At 38.4% G+C, this 16707-nt stretch overlaps 1 protein-coding gene across 1 annotated transcript in view; it reads right to left on the reverse strand.

Moving 5' to 3' along the window:
• Positions 1 to 661: 661 nt before the first annotated feature.
• The window catches only part of TAB3 (TGF-beta activated kinase 1 (MAP3K7) binding protein 3), a 35932-nt gene continuing 19886 nt past the window's right edge, over positions 662 to 16707 (reverse strand). Inside the window, exons 3-7 of the mRNA XM_060234095.1 lie at positions 15091 to 16543; positions 8728 to 8888; positions 7827 to 7920; positions 7115 to 7198; positions 662 to 4413 (exon numbers count right to left, since the gene is read on the reverse strand). Of these exons, the coding sequence (XP_060090078.1) occupies positions 4265 to 4413; positions 7115 to 7198; positions 7827 to 7920; positions 8728 to 8888; positions 15091 to 16543 (1941 nt within the window). The 3' untranslated portion in view covers positions 662 to 4264. The remainder of the gene's footprint in view (positions 4414 to 7114; positions 7199 to 7826; positions 7921 to 8727; positions 8889 to 15090; positions 16544 to 16707) is intronic.

Consider the following 16707-nt stretch of genomic DNA (forward strand, 5'->3'; position numbering starts at 1 on the left):
CTGGTTTTTTGGCCACTGTGTGACAGAGTGTTGGACTAGATGGGCCACTGGCCTGATCCAACTTGGCATTTCTTATGTTCTTAAATCCGGTTCTCCCAGATAAGAGTCCACACTCTTAAGCACTACACCAAACTGGCTCTCAACAATGGCTTAGGGACAAGGAATCGATTGTAAGCTGAGAAAATGGGTGTCAAAGCAAGTTATAGTATTTTTTCAAAGGCCCCTTACTACATATGCAAACAAATTCAGGGTGTTGTGTTTTATTTTCATTTTCTTCAGGAAAATGCAGCTCCCATTATATTGTTCTTTGGAATTCCCATGCATGCATAGCTTCTTAATGCCTTTACACATTTCATCTTGCAGTAAGTTTTCCATTCACAGCATACACAAATCCAGAATGTCAGGAACAACTTATTTACATAATTGTGCATGATGAAAAATTAACAGGATTTCAACCAAACAGAAAGCATGAATTAGATACACTGGGTTTACTACAAAAATAACAGTTTTATAAACTCTGTTCGAGGGTCTTAAGAGATTGTATTAACTTGAAGCACTTTTTGTCCCTGATAAATAGAAATGAGGATGCTCCAACCTAACCCCTCCCCCAACAAAACATTTAGAGCAATTACTTTAACAGATACAACACACAGAGGCAGTGTTGGCTACAATACACATTTATTTCTGTGCATGTTTTCTTCTTTCACTATTGCATTTCAGCATGTACAGTATCTGGAGAAACACTATTTTAGAGGAAAGGCACGCCCAGCTGGCTACCTCATATACTGTACTATGAACCAATTTCACATTCTAGGCAACACAACGGCTTTTTTCCTTTTATTAAATGCTTGTCAATCCAGTGTCACAATACCATTAATCGGCACATTTAATCTGTTCATCTTCTGTTTAAAACATATTTTTATTTTGCAGTTTTGTCTCAAATTCAAAATATGAGCATCCAAATAAAGAAGCTTACAATCAATCATAATGGGGGGGGGGGGAATAAAGAGTGCATGCAGAACTGGGACATATAATAAATGAAAGAAAGCAACTGTTAAAGAAAGAAAATGTGGTTTAGTAGCATGATTGAGACCAGCTCTTTAAAAATTATACCGGCTTTGTACATCTGCCAAATAAGGGAAAGTACACACATACCACAGACTCACGAACACACCTCTCAGTTTTATCTATTTCACAAAACATTTTCTCTTAGCTTGCTTAGCCCCTCCCTTTCTACACAAACAAACTAGCTAGACAGTTCATCATATATCCAAGTTCAGAATTTAATTTTGGTTTGCTGTTTTCTGAATTTTCCCACAGCCTATTCTATTAACTAAAACTTGGAGGAGCTTTTGTATTTTATATTTGAAAGGGAAGCATCTTAACAGCAGTTAAATATAAAATAGGCATTTATAAACAGAAATATTTTCAATAACTTGGGCATAATCCTGAATATCTAATGTCCAAATAGATTACCCCACTGTACTTACCTAAGCACTATGGGCAAGGGAAAGTTCAGTGATTATTAAAAAGTAGTGCATTTTTAAAATTCATGGTGGCCTCAAAATCCCATCACTCAGATGTGCACATTTCCGAGTTGTATACATCAGTGCATTTTGTAGGTAAGCAATACTAGTGGAATGAATGTTTTAATCAAAAAGTTCTATTAATGAATATTATTTGGGGCTTGTTTTAAAACCACTTTGGTTGAATCATTTATTCCCAGTGTCTGCCAAGTAAAAGTTTATATTTAATACTTGTAACTCTTCCAAATTAAAATCCAAGTCCTGTGTATATCAATTTCATTGCTAATTGGCCAGAACAGTGAAAATGGATATTTACATTTATTATGTACAAGACATTTTTTGCAGTGTCAACAAATAGATTTGCTTCAAGTTTTTCTGTATGAATTGTCACCATTATTATCATTTGTCGTATTTCCTACAAGATGTAATTTTGCCTTCTACCCGTAAGTGAAAGCCAACAGCAAAAGGAGGAGTCTCCAAAACAACAAATCTGCATATTCAATGTATGGTGCAGTTATATGTATATCGTTTCCCTGTTTTATCACATGAAACAAAGAATCTGTATACACAATAGTGGGCAAAATTCACATGCCTTGAGCATTCCCTGACTCAAACAACAGAACAGGGGTGCTACTGAGCCCAGAGCCATATATCAAAGGCCCTGCAAGGCTTATAATTACAATGCTTGACTCTGGAAAGTATTTACTTAAGATGAAATCCACCCTAAACTGATAGGTTGCGTTGTAACCTTCCTCTTTCCTAAACAAAACCATCAGCAATAATACTGGTGCGACAATGTAGTACATACCTTTCAAACATGCTACTTCTAATGTTAATCACTATAATTTCCTTGCCAATGGCAGTATGAGTAAGTGCCATACAGGAACATGTATTCATAAAACACAAATGCATAAAGATGAAATCATGACAACTGCTACTGAACAGCTCTGCACATAATAATGTTACTTAACGGGTAACTGAAAAAATTTCACCTGATGTATTTCAGATCATTATTTTCTGTTTTATAAAAAGGAAGAATTAGATAATTTAACTCTTGACATGTATGAAGGGCAGGAGAATTTTTTTAAATTTCCTTCAAACATTCATAGGCCATATTTGCTACAGGTCTAGAATTTCACTTAAAATCTCAACACTGATCCCTTTTAATTGTTCTGATATTAAATTGTTTTCTGTAAGATTTACCTACATGAAGTAACATGTCATCATTATATCAGATAAACTCAGTTCTGAACTATGAACTTTATCATCTTACCATTATCATCTGTATATACAGCTACATGACCATGACTCAAAACACTCGCTTGCAGAATCTGTGAGGGCTGGAGTAACACAATCTGATGTGTAGGAAATTAAATAGTGTTGCAGTGTTTTGCGAGTGAGAAAAAAAATTCTTGAACATTTTCACACATTGTTTAGGATTACTCGGCATCACAAACAAGAAACCTTCACAAATGAGTGTGTTATTCAACAACCTAAAGCACTCAGACTAAACACCCCCTTTATAATGTCAGATGTATAAAAATACCAGTACAATTCCAAGGGTTTTGTTTTGGGTGGGACTATGTGAATTACCTGACCAGATTCAAAGAAGAAATGCAGTATGCAACATTTCAAGATATGTCACTTTTACTAGTTAATACAGGCTGGTTTATTAACAAGGTGCAAATAAACCCTTAATGAAGAGCTAATATTGATTACTAATTTTCAGCTAAATCAGAAATGGGGGCACAAAGTACCTTCTGTGCTGTAAACATCATGAATTCTTCACATAATTGGAAGCGGAAAGGCCTAAGGAACAGTGTGCAAACACTTCTTATACATAATGATGGCTGAGCTCAAGTCTTCCAAAGAGAAATTTGGAATAATTCGGCATTTGGCATACGTCCGCTCCACTGTAGTCAAGCACAGTTAAGGGAACGTCATTTATAAAAGCATACTTTACTTTTAGCTTTAAAACACAATGGCCTAATAAAAGCATGCAGCACTAGTTTTCTGCTGTAATATGGTATAATTACTTAATTACCAGTGTTAACATGACTTGGTGAGTGCTGTACAAGCAAAAGGGATTGTAAAATCACCTTCGATTGTACTCTATAAATAAGGCTCATACAGTACTTCTCCCTCCTCACCACAATTCACAATTTTAAAACAGCAATTGTGTAGACTTAAATTACCCTGAAAAAAGCAGCATGTACTAATACCCTTTTATTCTTTTTGAATTTTTTCCCGTCTTCTTTTTCAGTAGTTTACAATCTGGAAGCACAGGGAGCCTTTTGTTTCCCAGCTTGCTGTGGCCAGACTCATCAGCTCTGGCTCTTCATAGTTTGTCTGGATACCTGCAACACATCACACCACAAAGTAATAGTTCTATGCTTATAAAAATATATGTAAGGACTACTACCCGGTATGTGTGATTATAGGGGCTAGAACAGCAGCAATCGCCTGTTTTCCTGTATACATTCTTCATGGAGGAAATCCTTTTTTGATTCAGGGTATCCTTTCAGCCTAGCTCACCACAGTGGGATAAGAGAATATTTTTTCTTTCCATATTAATCTTTAGTGCAGCATGAGTGGAACAAGAATTTCTCTCATATTTTTGACAATGATTGGCTGGCAAACGCCTGGCAGATGGACTGAAAGGTGCTCCCTGTCTCCTTCTTCTATGGCTGTGTGCTCAAGAGCCTTTTAAAAAAAATCCAAAGTAGCCCTTAGTGGATTCAGGCATACCGCGGCATTTCACACTGCTCACAGCGATTCAGTGCTGGGTGGTTCAAAAAAGTACAGCTATCACAGTTCCACGGAGCTCCTTCAAAGTCTTCATCTCTTGGCTGTGATCGCACAGCTTGCTTGGAACTGCTTTGATGATCTGAAAAGAATAATTTTTAGAGATCTGTCTTTAAATGCACAAAACATGAACAACAATAAAGTAGATTATGATAACACTAGAAGTTTAACAACTGAACCTGTATTCCACTTTCTATCTCTGACCTTAGTGAAAGCCAAGGTTCTTCCCTCCCCCCAGTTTATAGATAATGTTTTTGGGAGCAGCTATAGGCTATCATATACACTGATTTAATTGATTTTACATTATGTAAAGTGTCTTCAAAGCTTCAGCTGACATACTGTGGCAGAACATGTCTGATGTATCAGATTATTACTAAATTGGACTCTTATACCATTTGACACTAGGATGAAGATTAATACATTTACTAATAGCATTTACTGCTTCTAGCACTTCAGTAGGCTGAACTAGAGTAGCTTCTGAACATCTGATTTGGCACAGAATCTGAGGTGGTATTTTAGGGTTTAGGCACTGGGGACACTGAAACAATGGGGAACCACAGATACCAAGAGCAGCCATCAGAAGTATTACTGACAAATTAAACCGTTATCAACCACTATGATAAAACAGCCTACTTTCACATCACAGATAAACAATGCAATCCCCCCCAAAAAAACTGGATTGTGTTTATGATGTATGTCTCATACGTTTTGCATTGTTTCTTATTTTTGTAATCCTAGTCCTACTGCATTGTTTATTGGATGTCTCATGCTATTTGACTGCAGTGTTTCACACTGTGGAATCTGCCTGGAATCTGGGTAAAAAAGGAGGGTTAAAAAGTACATAAATAAATAAGTCATCTTAAATTCAAGCATCTGATGAATTCAACTGATTGATGTAACTCTAATATATTTGATGACCAGACACTTGGTAGGTTTTGAACAAAAGTTGAATATAGTCAGAGTTACTGGATAAGAGCTTCCATAACTCTTTCAGCTGCTACCTGCTTTCCAGCAGATCTGAATTTTGCCTCAAGAGACTGAGAACATTTAATACCACTGCATATTTTTATTTCCTCTCAAAATCCTTACAGAGGTTTTCTCCTTTAGCTAGCATTTTCAGAATGCTAGGAAGATGAATGTTCCAAATATGGACATATGTTCAGTGATCACAGAAGACTAAACTATACAGCATCAAACACTAAGCATAAAGTATAAAATGTATGCTTTTTATTCTTCTGAATTCACTAGAAGACAAACTTATTGTAATTATATTTCATAATTTAATTTTCAAGCTGTTCCATTTTTCTGATGATCACAGGAGAGCTCTTTAAATCACTGAATCTGTTTCATCCACAGTGCCACAGTGTGAAGTACTTAGGTGATCTGTAACTTCCCTGAGATCTGACCAAACCAACCCTAGAAAATGTAAAAATAAAAACTGTTGGATTGAACATGAACATATGAAGCTGCCTTATACTGAATCAGACCCTTGGTCCATCAAAGTCAGTATTGTCTTCTCAGACTGGCAGCGGCTCTCCAGGGTCTCAAGCTGAGGTTTTTCACACCTATTTGCCTGGACCCTTTTTTGGAGATACCAGGGATTGAACCTGGGACCTTCTGCTTCCCAAGCAGATGCTCTACCAGTGAGCCACCGTCCCTCCCCAATTAACTGATTCTTGGCTACATCAAAGATTTATTGGAATTGGCCACTCAGGCTCTTGCTCTGCTAATTAATTCTTGTTCTGGTGTCCTTTCACAGCCCCTTAAATTCCTCACTGCTGCTGGAGCAGTGCCCAATACAGAGGACTCTGCTTAAGTTGGTAAAAGGTACACTAAAAAGTAAAGGCAGGAGAGACAGAGAAACTGGAATAGCAACACTTGCACAGATGCCTCAGTTCTGCTCTTTTCTCCCCAGTGGACAAAATCACTTCAGACCTTAAAAAGGGAAGGGCAGGAAGTTCCTGAATAAAAACAAGTGAGGTGGAGGGAGAAGGCTGATAAACCTGAAGAATCTAGATTGATCTGGGTTGGTCTGAAGTAGCAGAACAAAGTGTGAGACCAGTGGCACCTTTAAGACCAGCAAACTAGACTCAGACTACGCTCTCACATAAGTTTGTTAACTCTCGTGTTTGTATGCTAATTTACTGCCGCCTTCAACCAATCTCAGCTATAACTACCCACTTATTTATGCATCTTAACTCTGACTAGCCCTTCCTAGCAACTGACCCTCCCCCCTTCTTTCTATATGTAATGGTTGAGGAAATTCTGTTTCACCATATCTGAAGAAGTACTCTTGCACCAGAAAGCTTATACCTTGAATAAAACTTCGTTGAGCTTAAAGGTGCCACTGGACTCAAACTTTGTTCTGGAACAATCTACAGCACCTAAGCCAAAAATCAACTTTCACAACCTAAGGAAAACTAAGCAGAAAGGCAGGTGAAATCTATCTCTTCAATTGCATAATGAGATAGAAACACAAGAAGAACCTACCCAGAATGAAAACCTTGAATGTAAAAATAAGAAAATGTGTTGCTTTTCGTAGCATTTTTCATAATCATTGAATAACGACCATTTCCCAAAAGGCTGTTAAAAATGCCCTCACTGCACATCTGGCCAAAATTCTGATGCACACAGCATAAATAGATACATATTCTGATAGTACAACTGGATTAACAATGTTTTTTTTTAATAAAATAAAGAATGTGGAAGTTCTCCTTCACATGAACATTTTAAAGAAACAAGATGTCATAAACTAAATCTTGAACATCTATTGAACAACTCACCTTTTTTACATGGCTTTGGTGGCACAACAGGACCAGGCTCTATGTTGTCATAAAAGTTACTCATGGTTTTCGGGTCAAAGTTTCCTATGAAGATATACATAAAACAGAAAATAATTTCCTCTTCAAAATAAGAGCCAAGTGTTTAAGAGAAATTAGTACTCAACATGACAGATGTTTACTGTCTACAATTCCTTACAGGCTTCATTTGTACCTTTCCTATCACAGCACTTTAAGGAGCTGTTATATATTTATGGTAAAGCAGCTGTGGCAGTCTCTTAACTTAAGATATACTAAGACACAGTTCTGCCAGAACCAGCTTTTCCTTCTGCCTTTATTTTACAAGCAGTAAATCAACTACCAATCTGGTATGGCTATTACATTTTTAACCCAACATTCTTTCATGGTACAATAAGCTGTCTTATTGCCATACCCCCACAATTTTATCCTCACAAAACTTTTGTGAAACAGCTTAGGCTGACATATAGTGACTGAGCCATGGTCACCTGTTGAGTTTCACAGCAATTTGGGGGATCTGAACCTGGAACTTAGTGTTCTAATTTATCATTACATCACACACTATGCTACACATAAATGACAGAAAAATGTGTAAAAGAATCATTCTGCATCATCAGAAAAGACAGAACTATAGTATGTCTATAACTGCTTGCATTCAAATAAACATTTTCAAAACAAAGATAATTAAAGTATATGCCTCTAGACTGCAGGAGGTCAATTTCTTTCTGTGTACAGTCAACATTTATCTGGAGCTGTCTGTTCATGCTTCTCAATCTGGTCATCTCTTCAGGCTAGCAAGAGAGAACCAAATATAGGAATGGGAGAAAGTCAACATAACAATGTATCATTTGATGTGTACATAACATCAACAGAGCCATAAAAAACCCAACTAATTTCACAGTTGCCACCCTTGTGTAAAAGCACATACAATTATGAAGGTCAAAAGAGTAAGTGGGATAACACTTCTAGGTAGCATGGAAGCCAGCCAATAGGTTGCAACTGTTGCAGTGATCAATTAAACTCTTGTTGAAAACATGCACAATTTACAAAAACAAAATTTTATTAAATGACTTTAACAGGCCTTTATTCTTGTTAATTTAAATCCTAACAAGTCTCAACTCCGCCCTGAGAGAAGAATTCCCAGAGTTTCTTAGAAGAAACAATGACAGTTAAAACAAGTTTATGGATGGTTCTTTGTTACGATGAATAAAGTAGCCCGTTTGTAAAATAATTTATAAAGATACAATTCATTTTAGAGCAGAGAATGGATTTTCCTTCTATATGTACATTTAGCCAATGCTCAGATTGGTTTTCAGAGCTGGTTTAAACAAATATTTCTTATGAGAAAGCAAAAGAGCTGCCACAACTCCTTCGAATATTGAGACACAAGATCTTAAAAATACTTCATTAGAGATGGCAGCCTTACAATTTCATATCCAGTGTTTAGTCTGGGTGGGAATAAGATGGGACAAGACTGGTCAACTGCACCTGAGTCATCAGTATGTATAAAGATAGGCTACATTTTAAAAAGTGGTACATGAGTTCTCTACATGGCCAAACAAGGAAACAAAGAATTCCATTTAAAACTAATTACTTACTGTTGGGATTGAGGTTGTACAGCTCACTCTTCTAAGACGCCTTTGCATAAGGTCATGCTCCATACCATTCACTTCAGATTTAAGCTGCTCAAGCTCCTCATTTTCAAGCTTCAGTCCCTTTGCCAATCTCTCCATCCTTGCACGTTGATGCAGCAGCAAGGCTAGTACATTATAGGGAACAAAGTCAGGGCAATGCACAAAACTGAGAAGTCTAAGTTAGAGCTTGTGTGGTATAATGGGTGCTTTTATAGTGACCACAAAAACACAGTCTTGTCATAACAGTTGTTTTTGCCTTTGGAAAACCAGCTTTAATATTCAAGATTACAATATCATCAGTGCTCAAATACAGAACTAATGAGCTACAAGAACAGGTAGACATGTAGTAGTCACCAAAATCTTCATATAAAAACCCCATGATCCACCCAGACCTGGACAGCCCAGGCAAGCCTGATCTCATCAGATCTTGGAAGCTAAGCAGGGTTGACTCTGACAAGTACTTGGATGGGAGACCTCCCTGGAACACTAAAGCCGGGAGGTAGGGGCAGGTTTTATTTATCCACATCCCTGAATATCCTCTGTGCCCCCAGTAGGGGTCAGACACCAGAGGTAATCATGACTTCCAGGTGCACACACACACATACACAACACACCCATGATCCCTTCCTTAATTCTAGAATAGCAGTTTTGTCATTCAGCCTAATGCTCTTGTTCATAGTAGTTTCTCTGCAACACCTGTAACTTTAGAAGAAAAGAAAGAAGAGATTTCAGGTTTGCTGGGGAATAAATTTACACTCTACAAGCAGACTGTTAGCTACATAGCAGGAAGTTCAAGGGGGAAATTCTGTGCTTAGACATTTTTGGAGATCTTCCACCTTGGTCTTTACCCAGCCTCCATCCATTTATTCTAAGGCATTCTCCAAGAAACAGGATTTTTTTAAAATACTGTTCTAAGAAAGCAAGACAGTACCAGCTGTCAAAGGGGAAATTGAGGCCTTCAGCTACCAACCAGCTGGATGGCACCCCACCCACCCCTGCAGATCAGACGTGGCAGACAGCAGGATAGCAATCTCTTCCACTTGCTGCCAGCTGCATTATCTTGCCAGCAGGAGGGTACGAGGGAATAGGGACAGAACCTACAGCACAAACAAAGTCACACCACCAAGCCTTTCACTGCTCCCATTCCTGTCCATCTCATTCTGCTCTGTACCTGGATTATACTGCTCACTAGGTTACAGATCTTCCACATCTCATGATAAAGGAATTTAGAAGGGAATGCAATGGGCATATACACAGCATATAATTACACTTCTACAATGGCTTTAATGTAGACAGGGCAAAATCTTATGATATATGCTACAATTAAGGATCCAGAGTTAGGCTAATGATTCATTGAACAAAACAGAGTGGTAAAAATGACATGTAAGATAGATCGGGTGGGGTGGCTGAAATGTGACATCACAAATAAAGCTTGCTTCCCAAGCATAATGTAGTGCGTAACTAGTTACCACTTTCCCTTATCTACTGTGGTTACCTCCATCCTGCATTCTTCATTGTACACATAATGTAAGAACTTGTCATGAACCCTGTACCCAGAAAGCCACCTGGCTCCTACTATAACTTGATTCCTGCTGTTCTCTAGGAGTATGCTTTCTCCTAAAGTTGAACTGTATAAGATTTCTAGACTTTTTAATACATACATTACAACTTCTCTGCCTGTGGTGAAAGCACAATCTTTTAAGAACTGAAGGTTCATGTTCCCTCTGCTTCTCCTCCCCTTTACTGCATTCAGGAATTTGAGTGAATGTACTGATGAAGAACTATACACCAACAATCCACACCAAGATGGATTACAAGCCATACGGATTATGATTTTTGACAACAACACAGCTGACTTTTCCACCAAACTATGCCATTTTGTTCTCACACATAACCACTTCAGATTTGGTGACAAACTGTTCTTCTAGATCAAGGGTACAGCCATGGGCACCTGCATGACACCCCAATATGCCAATATCTTTATGGCTGATATGAAGTAATGCTCCCTAAACTCCCACCCACTCATACCGCTCCTGTACCTATGTTTCATTGATGACATTGCCCTGGACATATTCCACCAGGCATTCAATTACTTTCAGCCCACCATCAACTTGACAATGAACCAATCTATGTGAGAAATACATTTTCTGGACACAGTGGATGCACAGACACCACCTTATATTGGAAACCTACTGATTGACAAACATACCTACATGCCTCCATCCTAAACATACCAAACAATCCATTGTATACAGCCTGGCTCTATTCTACAGCCGCATCTGCTCCAGTCCTACAGACAGAGTCCCACTTTTTTGAAATAAACCTTTTTTGGAACTAAAGTATAATAATAATAATAATAATAATAATAATAATAATAATAATAATAATAATAATAATAATAATAATAATAATAATAATAATAATAATAATAATAATAATAATAATACTTTTTATTTGTATCCACCTGATGAAATCAGGAAACAGATTAACAAAGCCAAAATGGCACTCCGAGAAAACTTGTTACAAGACAGACCTAAAAAAGACAATAACAGAACAACACTAGTGGTCACATACAGCTCTCAACTCAAAACAATAAACCCAGATGCCAACTTTGCTGCTACATACACCCAGACAACACAACCACTGTATCCAAAACATCAACTACATCATCTCAGGCTGATTCACTTCCTCCTCTTCTCACATTATATATGCCACTAAATGCCAACAATGCCCTTCAGTTCTCTACATAAGACAAACTGGACAAACTCTACGCCAAAGGATAAATGGACACAAATCTAACATCAGGAATCACAAGACTGAGAATCCTGTAGAAGATCACTTAAGCCTCCCAGAACATAGTACATTTACTAAACTCATTCTCACCAAGAAGATCTATACATCCTCTGTAAGGTCTATACATTCTTTGTATTTTTATGCATTCCTATCTCTCTCTCTCTCTCTCTCTTCTCTATACATCCTCTGTTTTCTCTTTTGAATAATATAATGGAATACTGTTTGTAACAGAATGCAATATAAGAACAACATATTGGTATGATATTTAGAACAACATATAGCAACTGTTACCTTCATACCTGAGGGGAGGCAGATGGGAATCATAAAGTTAACTTTCCCACAATTAGAAAAGATTCTCTTACACACTTATCTCCTATTTTAACATATTTATTGCTTCAAATGTTGTTTCCCCTTAACTGGATCCATACAGCTGTGTACTTGGCTTGTTGTCCCTGCTTGTCACAAAATGTACACATCATATTATATGCTAATTTGTCCCCACCAACCCTGTTTATAAGTTTGAATGCTTTTCTCCCATTTCATTGTATCTGAAGAAGTGTCTGTGTACCTTGAATAAAACTCTGTTGGTCTTAAAGGTACCACTGGACTCTAACTTTATTCTGTTGCTTCAGAACAACATGATCTATCAATACTGTTTGAATGTGGGTCCTCCATCTTCACCCAATCTATCTCTGCCTTACATTCAAATGAATATGACTCAGCCCAGTTCACATTACATCCTTTAGCAACAAGGAATGAGGTGGAGGGAAAAGAGTGGACACAACAGAACCTATATATATGACTATTATTAGTAATATTTGACTGAACTAAGACTACATTGTTTGCTGATAATCTTTGGGACAGCAAGCAAGCCATAAACTGCAAGACTGGTTTCTGAAGTATCTCAACTTTCACTTTTTGGGGAAAAAATCCTATTAGTTAGAGTCTCAAACGGATGTGAAAATCCCAGATATGCCAGAACTTGCTGAAACTTCCCCTCCCTGAGGACTTTAAAACCTTTGCCTTTCGTTAGGATCAGGGGCAACAATACATCAATACCAGCCAAACCTGGGCCAGCCATTCTGCTTCACAGGGTTATGGAAAGGATAATGCAGAGGAAGGGAGAACTTTGAATGCCACCCTGAGTTTCTTGAAGAAAGGGCAGGATAAAAATATGACTGTGAAAATTAGGTTGCTATTTTATATGAAATACAGGTTTTTACACTCCATCTGACACATCCACATAAGGGCCATGAGTGGAAAGGCATGAAAAGATCTTCTGAGAAGATGTTGCTAGGACTGATGGGCCACTAGTGAGGCTCAAAATGGATTAGATTTATTATTTCTTCTGGAGACAGGGAACCTACTGTCTAATCACAATTCTTACACAAGTACTTGTGTAATTATTATAACACTTGCACTTTAATCTTGTGGCAAAAAGCTCAGATTATTTCACAGAGATCCTAGGTTGTTTGCTCAGAATTAGTCCTACAGCATCAGAAGTGCATCATGAGTTTGCAAACTATTCCATAAAATATATGAAGAAACAATGTTGTTATCTACAATGCATCAATTCCCAATGCCTGATGATACCACCAACACATTCTGTGTAAGTAACAACCACAGATCTATTGTTTAAAAGTTCTACATGATTATTTAGAGAAGATTTGGATTCTATAGCCTGGAGTACAAAGTTCTTTCTTTTTTAAATCTTGCACAATGATTGTTATAGATTCATCCCTGAAAGTGTGCCTTCTTTTTAAAGCTCCTTGAGGGCAATGACAGAAGAGCCATTAAAACAGCAAGCCCCAGTAGAGTACTATGAAGCAAGGTGGCAACTTCTCAGTTACTTTCTGAGAAGAGAAACTCAAAATACACACAGGATCATTTTGTTACTAACATCTCCCAAATAATTTTTTCTTAATAATTTACCTTCAATTTATTCAAGCATTGAACTCAAATCTAGTAACAAAAAACGTATCTGATTAAAAAGCATTGCATTACCAAGCTTTCTTGTATACATAATGTAGTTCACTGTTTTGTTAGAAAACTACCATTGCACAGAACAATTATTCCTATGCAAACTGGCAAGCAGAGGTTATCAACCAGCTAGAACTTTTAAACAGTTTTTATAAACTCTGCAGAACAATCCACTACTATAAACATCCTATTATCCTGTATATATCCCATTTTACTGAGAATACGATTGTATTTTATAATGCATACCAACAGCTAAAACCCGCTTCAGAGGCTGTAAAACAGAGACCCAGACCACTACAGACCAAAATACTTACAAAATGCAAATTCATGCACATTTTAAAAGTTAGTTAACATGTTTTCTTCCATGCAGAAATTCCTCCAATTTATTTTAACAGTGCACAGAAGCCTCAGTGGTATTCATTGCTAAAGCCAGCCAGCCAAGTTTACCTGTAAGCTTGAAATTACTTTACTTAAAATTACTTTAAGATGACATGCAACTGAGTCATTTTAATTGCATCTACTCCTATGCAATCTTCCCAGTTCTATGTCAGTGGCTTCAAAAGCATCAATCTGCTTCACTGTTTCAGTACAACACAGCCTACATCAGCACAACACATCATCATGCCACCTTATGCTGATGCAGCAGCTGCTGGACCCCACTGAATCTGCAAAGCCCCCCAAAAGGAGCTATATAGAACTATGTACATTCCATCTCCTGTCTCAAATAGGGTTGTCAATCTCCAGGTGGAGCCTGATGATCTCCCACTTTTATAACTGGCAGAAATCAGTTCCCCTGGAGAAAATGGCTGCTTAAAAGGGTGCACTCTATGGCACTGTACCACGCTGAGGCCCCTCCTCTCCCCTGTCCTCTCCCAGATCCACCCCCAAGTATTTTCCAACACAGACCTGGCAACCCTGGTCTCAAAGGAGAATATTATGGGCATCTGTCATTAAATAAGTCTCACTCTTTCTTGCAGTATCTCTCTCTCTGTGCCTCAGAATACCATCTGTAAATACACTGGCATGTTTACAAGATGGCTGTAAGGATTGGAGGGACGGTGGCTCAGTGGTAGAGCATCTGCTTGGCATGCAGAAGGTCCCAGGTTCAATCCCCGGCATCTCCAAAAAAGGGTCCAGGCAAGTAGGTGCGAAAAACCTCAGCTTGAGACCCTGGAGAGCCGCTGCCAGTCTGAGAAGACAATACTGACTTTGATGGACCAAGGGTCTGATTCAGTATAAGGCAGCTTCATATGTTCTTCATATGATTACGGTAAGATGTGAAATGCTATGAACACATGAAAGTGATATGCAGACATTACTATATTATTGGACAGAAATCTAAAAAGCGAAGAAGACTGCAAAACCTGGTCTGGAAGAGGATACCAGCAAACAGCTGTGCATTAGCAGCGATACATGCTATGTATTTCCAACAGTATTATAGGTTTGGAAAACTTATTTTAGTGGCACAAGCTTTTATGGTGCATAATAATAGCGCAATTTTTTTAAAAAAAATCCTTTTGAAAACAACAGCAGTTGGCAGCTCTATAAATATACCTTGAGTATAGGCATAGTCATCTGATCCAGAACTGGAACTCCTCTGGTACTTATGGTTTCCTCTTTCACCTCCAGATCCTGGTACAACTGAAATGGGCTGAATGGGCTCTGGTGCTGCAGAACGCTCTTCTTGGTCCACTAAATTTAAAAGGTTCTCAGTTGGCGCTCGACCTACTGTAATCTTAAAAACTGCAGGATTTGGCTGAGATACCATTACTCGGGGTGACTGTGTAAGTGCGCCAGGAGGTCCAGCTGGTTGTGTGTATGTTATATACACAGGATTAACACTATAAGGAGGTTTGGGCTGACCCGACATGCTTCTGGAAGGAGAACTTGAAGGAGGAGTAGCAGGTGCATACAGTGGGTGCTGATTTCGTTGGGTTGGTTGGTTACTTATAGGCGAAGGGCTCCTATTCATTGAAGTCCCAGGTCGTTGTGGTGGCTCAACTGTAATTTCTATCTTGTTCATGGAGGCTTTGGATAAGCTAGGTCCACCATATGGGAGATAAGATACTGAGTGTCCACCTTGTTTTTGATAAGTCTGGGGTGTTTGTTGATATGGATGGGGTAGCACTGTTGAAGGGCTAGGTGGCATAAATACATGAGAACTCTGATGTCCTAACTGGGGAGGTTGAACTTGATGCTGAGGTGAACCAAACGGAGAGGGGCATTGAGAAGTAGGTGGTGATCGAAAAGGTGACTGAGGAATCTGTGGCTGTTTTGGAGAATACTGAGATGGTTGATAGTTCTGCTGATGTGGATAAACAGGTAATGGATGTGGACTATAATGTGGGACTGGACCTTGTGGTGCTGAGTGCCACTGTGTATTTTGTGTGGGAGTCTGTCGTCCTGAAGAACTTTGAGATGTCTGTCTAATATACAGAGAGCCAGGATTCCCATAAGGATTGCTTGGAATTGGGGGTAGGATTTGTAAAGCTCTGGGTACAGTCTGTCCAGAAGGGAGGTTTTGAGACACTGTAACAGTAATTGGATTTGTGCTGTACCGAGGTATGTGCATATATGGAGGAGGAGGAGGGCCTTGCATAGCAGATGTATTCATTCCAGGCTGTATAGAAGAAGGTTGAGGTGGTTGAGGAGGAGGAGTAGCTGCATTTCTATTCTGGTCATTCATAAAAAATGGATTGTAGTTGGGAGAAGCTGCCACAACAGCTGGAGCAGAATGTGGTTCTTGAACTAAGCATATCAGCTGTTTACCTGTGGTGCGCTGTGGATCAATATGTCCATCGCTTGAACTATGTACCAGTGTACGACCACCATTAAGTTGAGCTCCATCCCCTCCATGATAGCTGGCATGAGGATGGATGCCCAGGTTAATATGCAGAAGGTGATTCCTGTTCATTCGTGTGTCATCTGGGCTGTGGTATTCCATATACAAGTATTTGTTACTCTCCTGTGCAAGAACTCGACAACAAGCATCAACGTTGTTGTTGTGCTGGTAATAAGAAATTGCACACGTTAAATTATGTTAATAAATCTCAAAAACTACAACAATGTAACTATGTACTTAAAATGTGATCTCAACTCCAATACTCTCATTTGAGCAAGCGTATGAATTGTATTTTAGTTAGCATTGCCACCCTAAGATTTAAAAGCTTA

The sequence above is a fragment of the Heteronotia binoei genome, chromosome 3 (assembly GCF_032191835.1).
Source record: "Heteronotia binoei isolate CCM8104 ecotype False Entrance Well chromosome 3, APGP_CSIRO_Hbin_v1, whole genome shotgun sequence".
NCBI classification, from domain to species: Eukaryota; Metazoa; Chordata; class Lepidosauria; order Squamata; family Gekkonidae; genus Heteronotia; species Heteronotia binoei.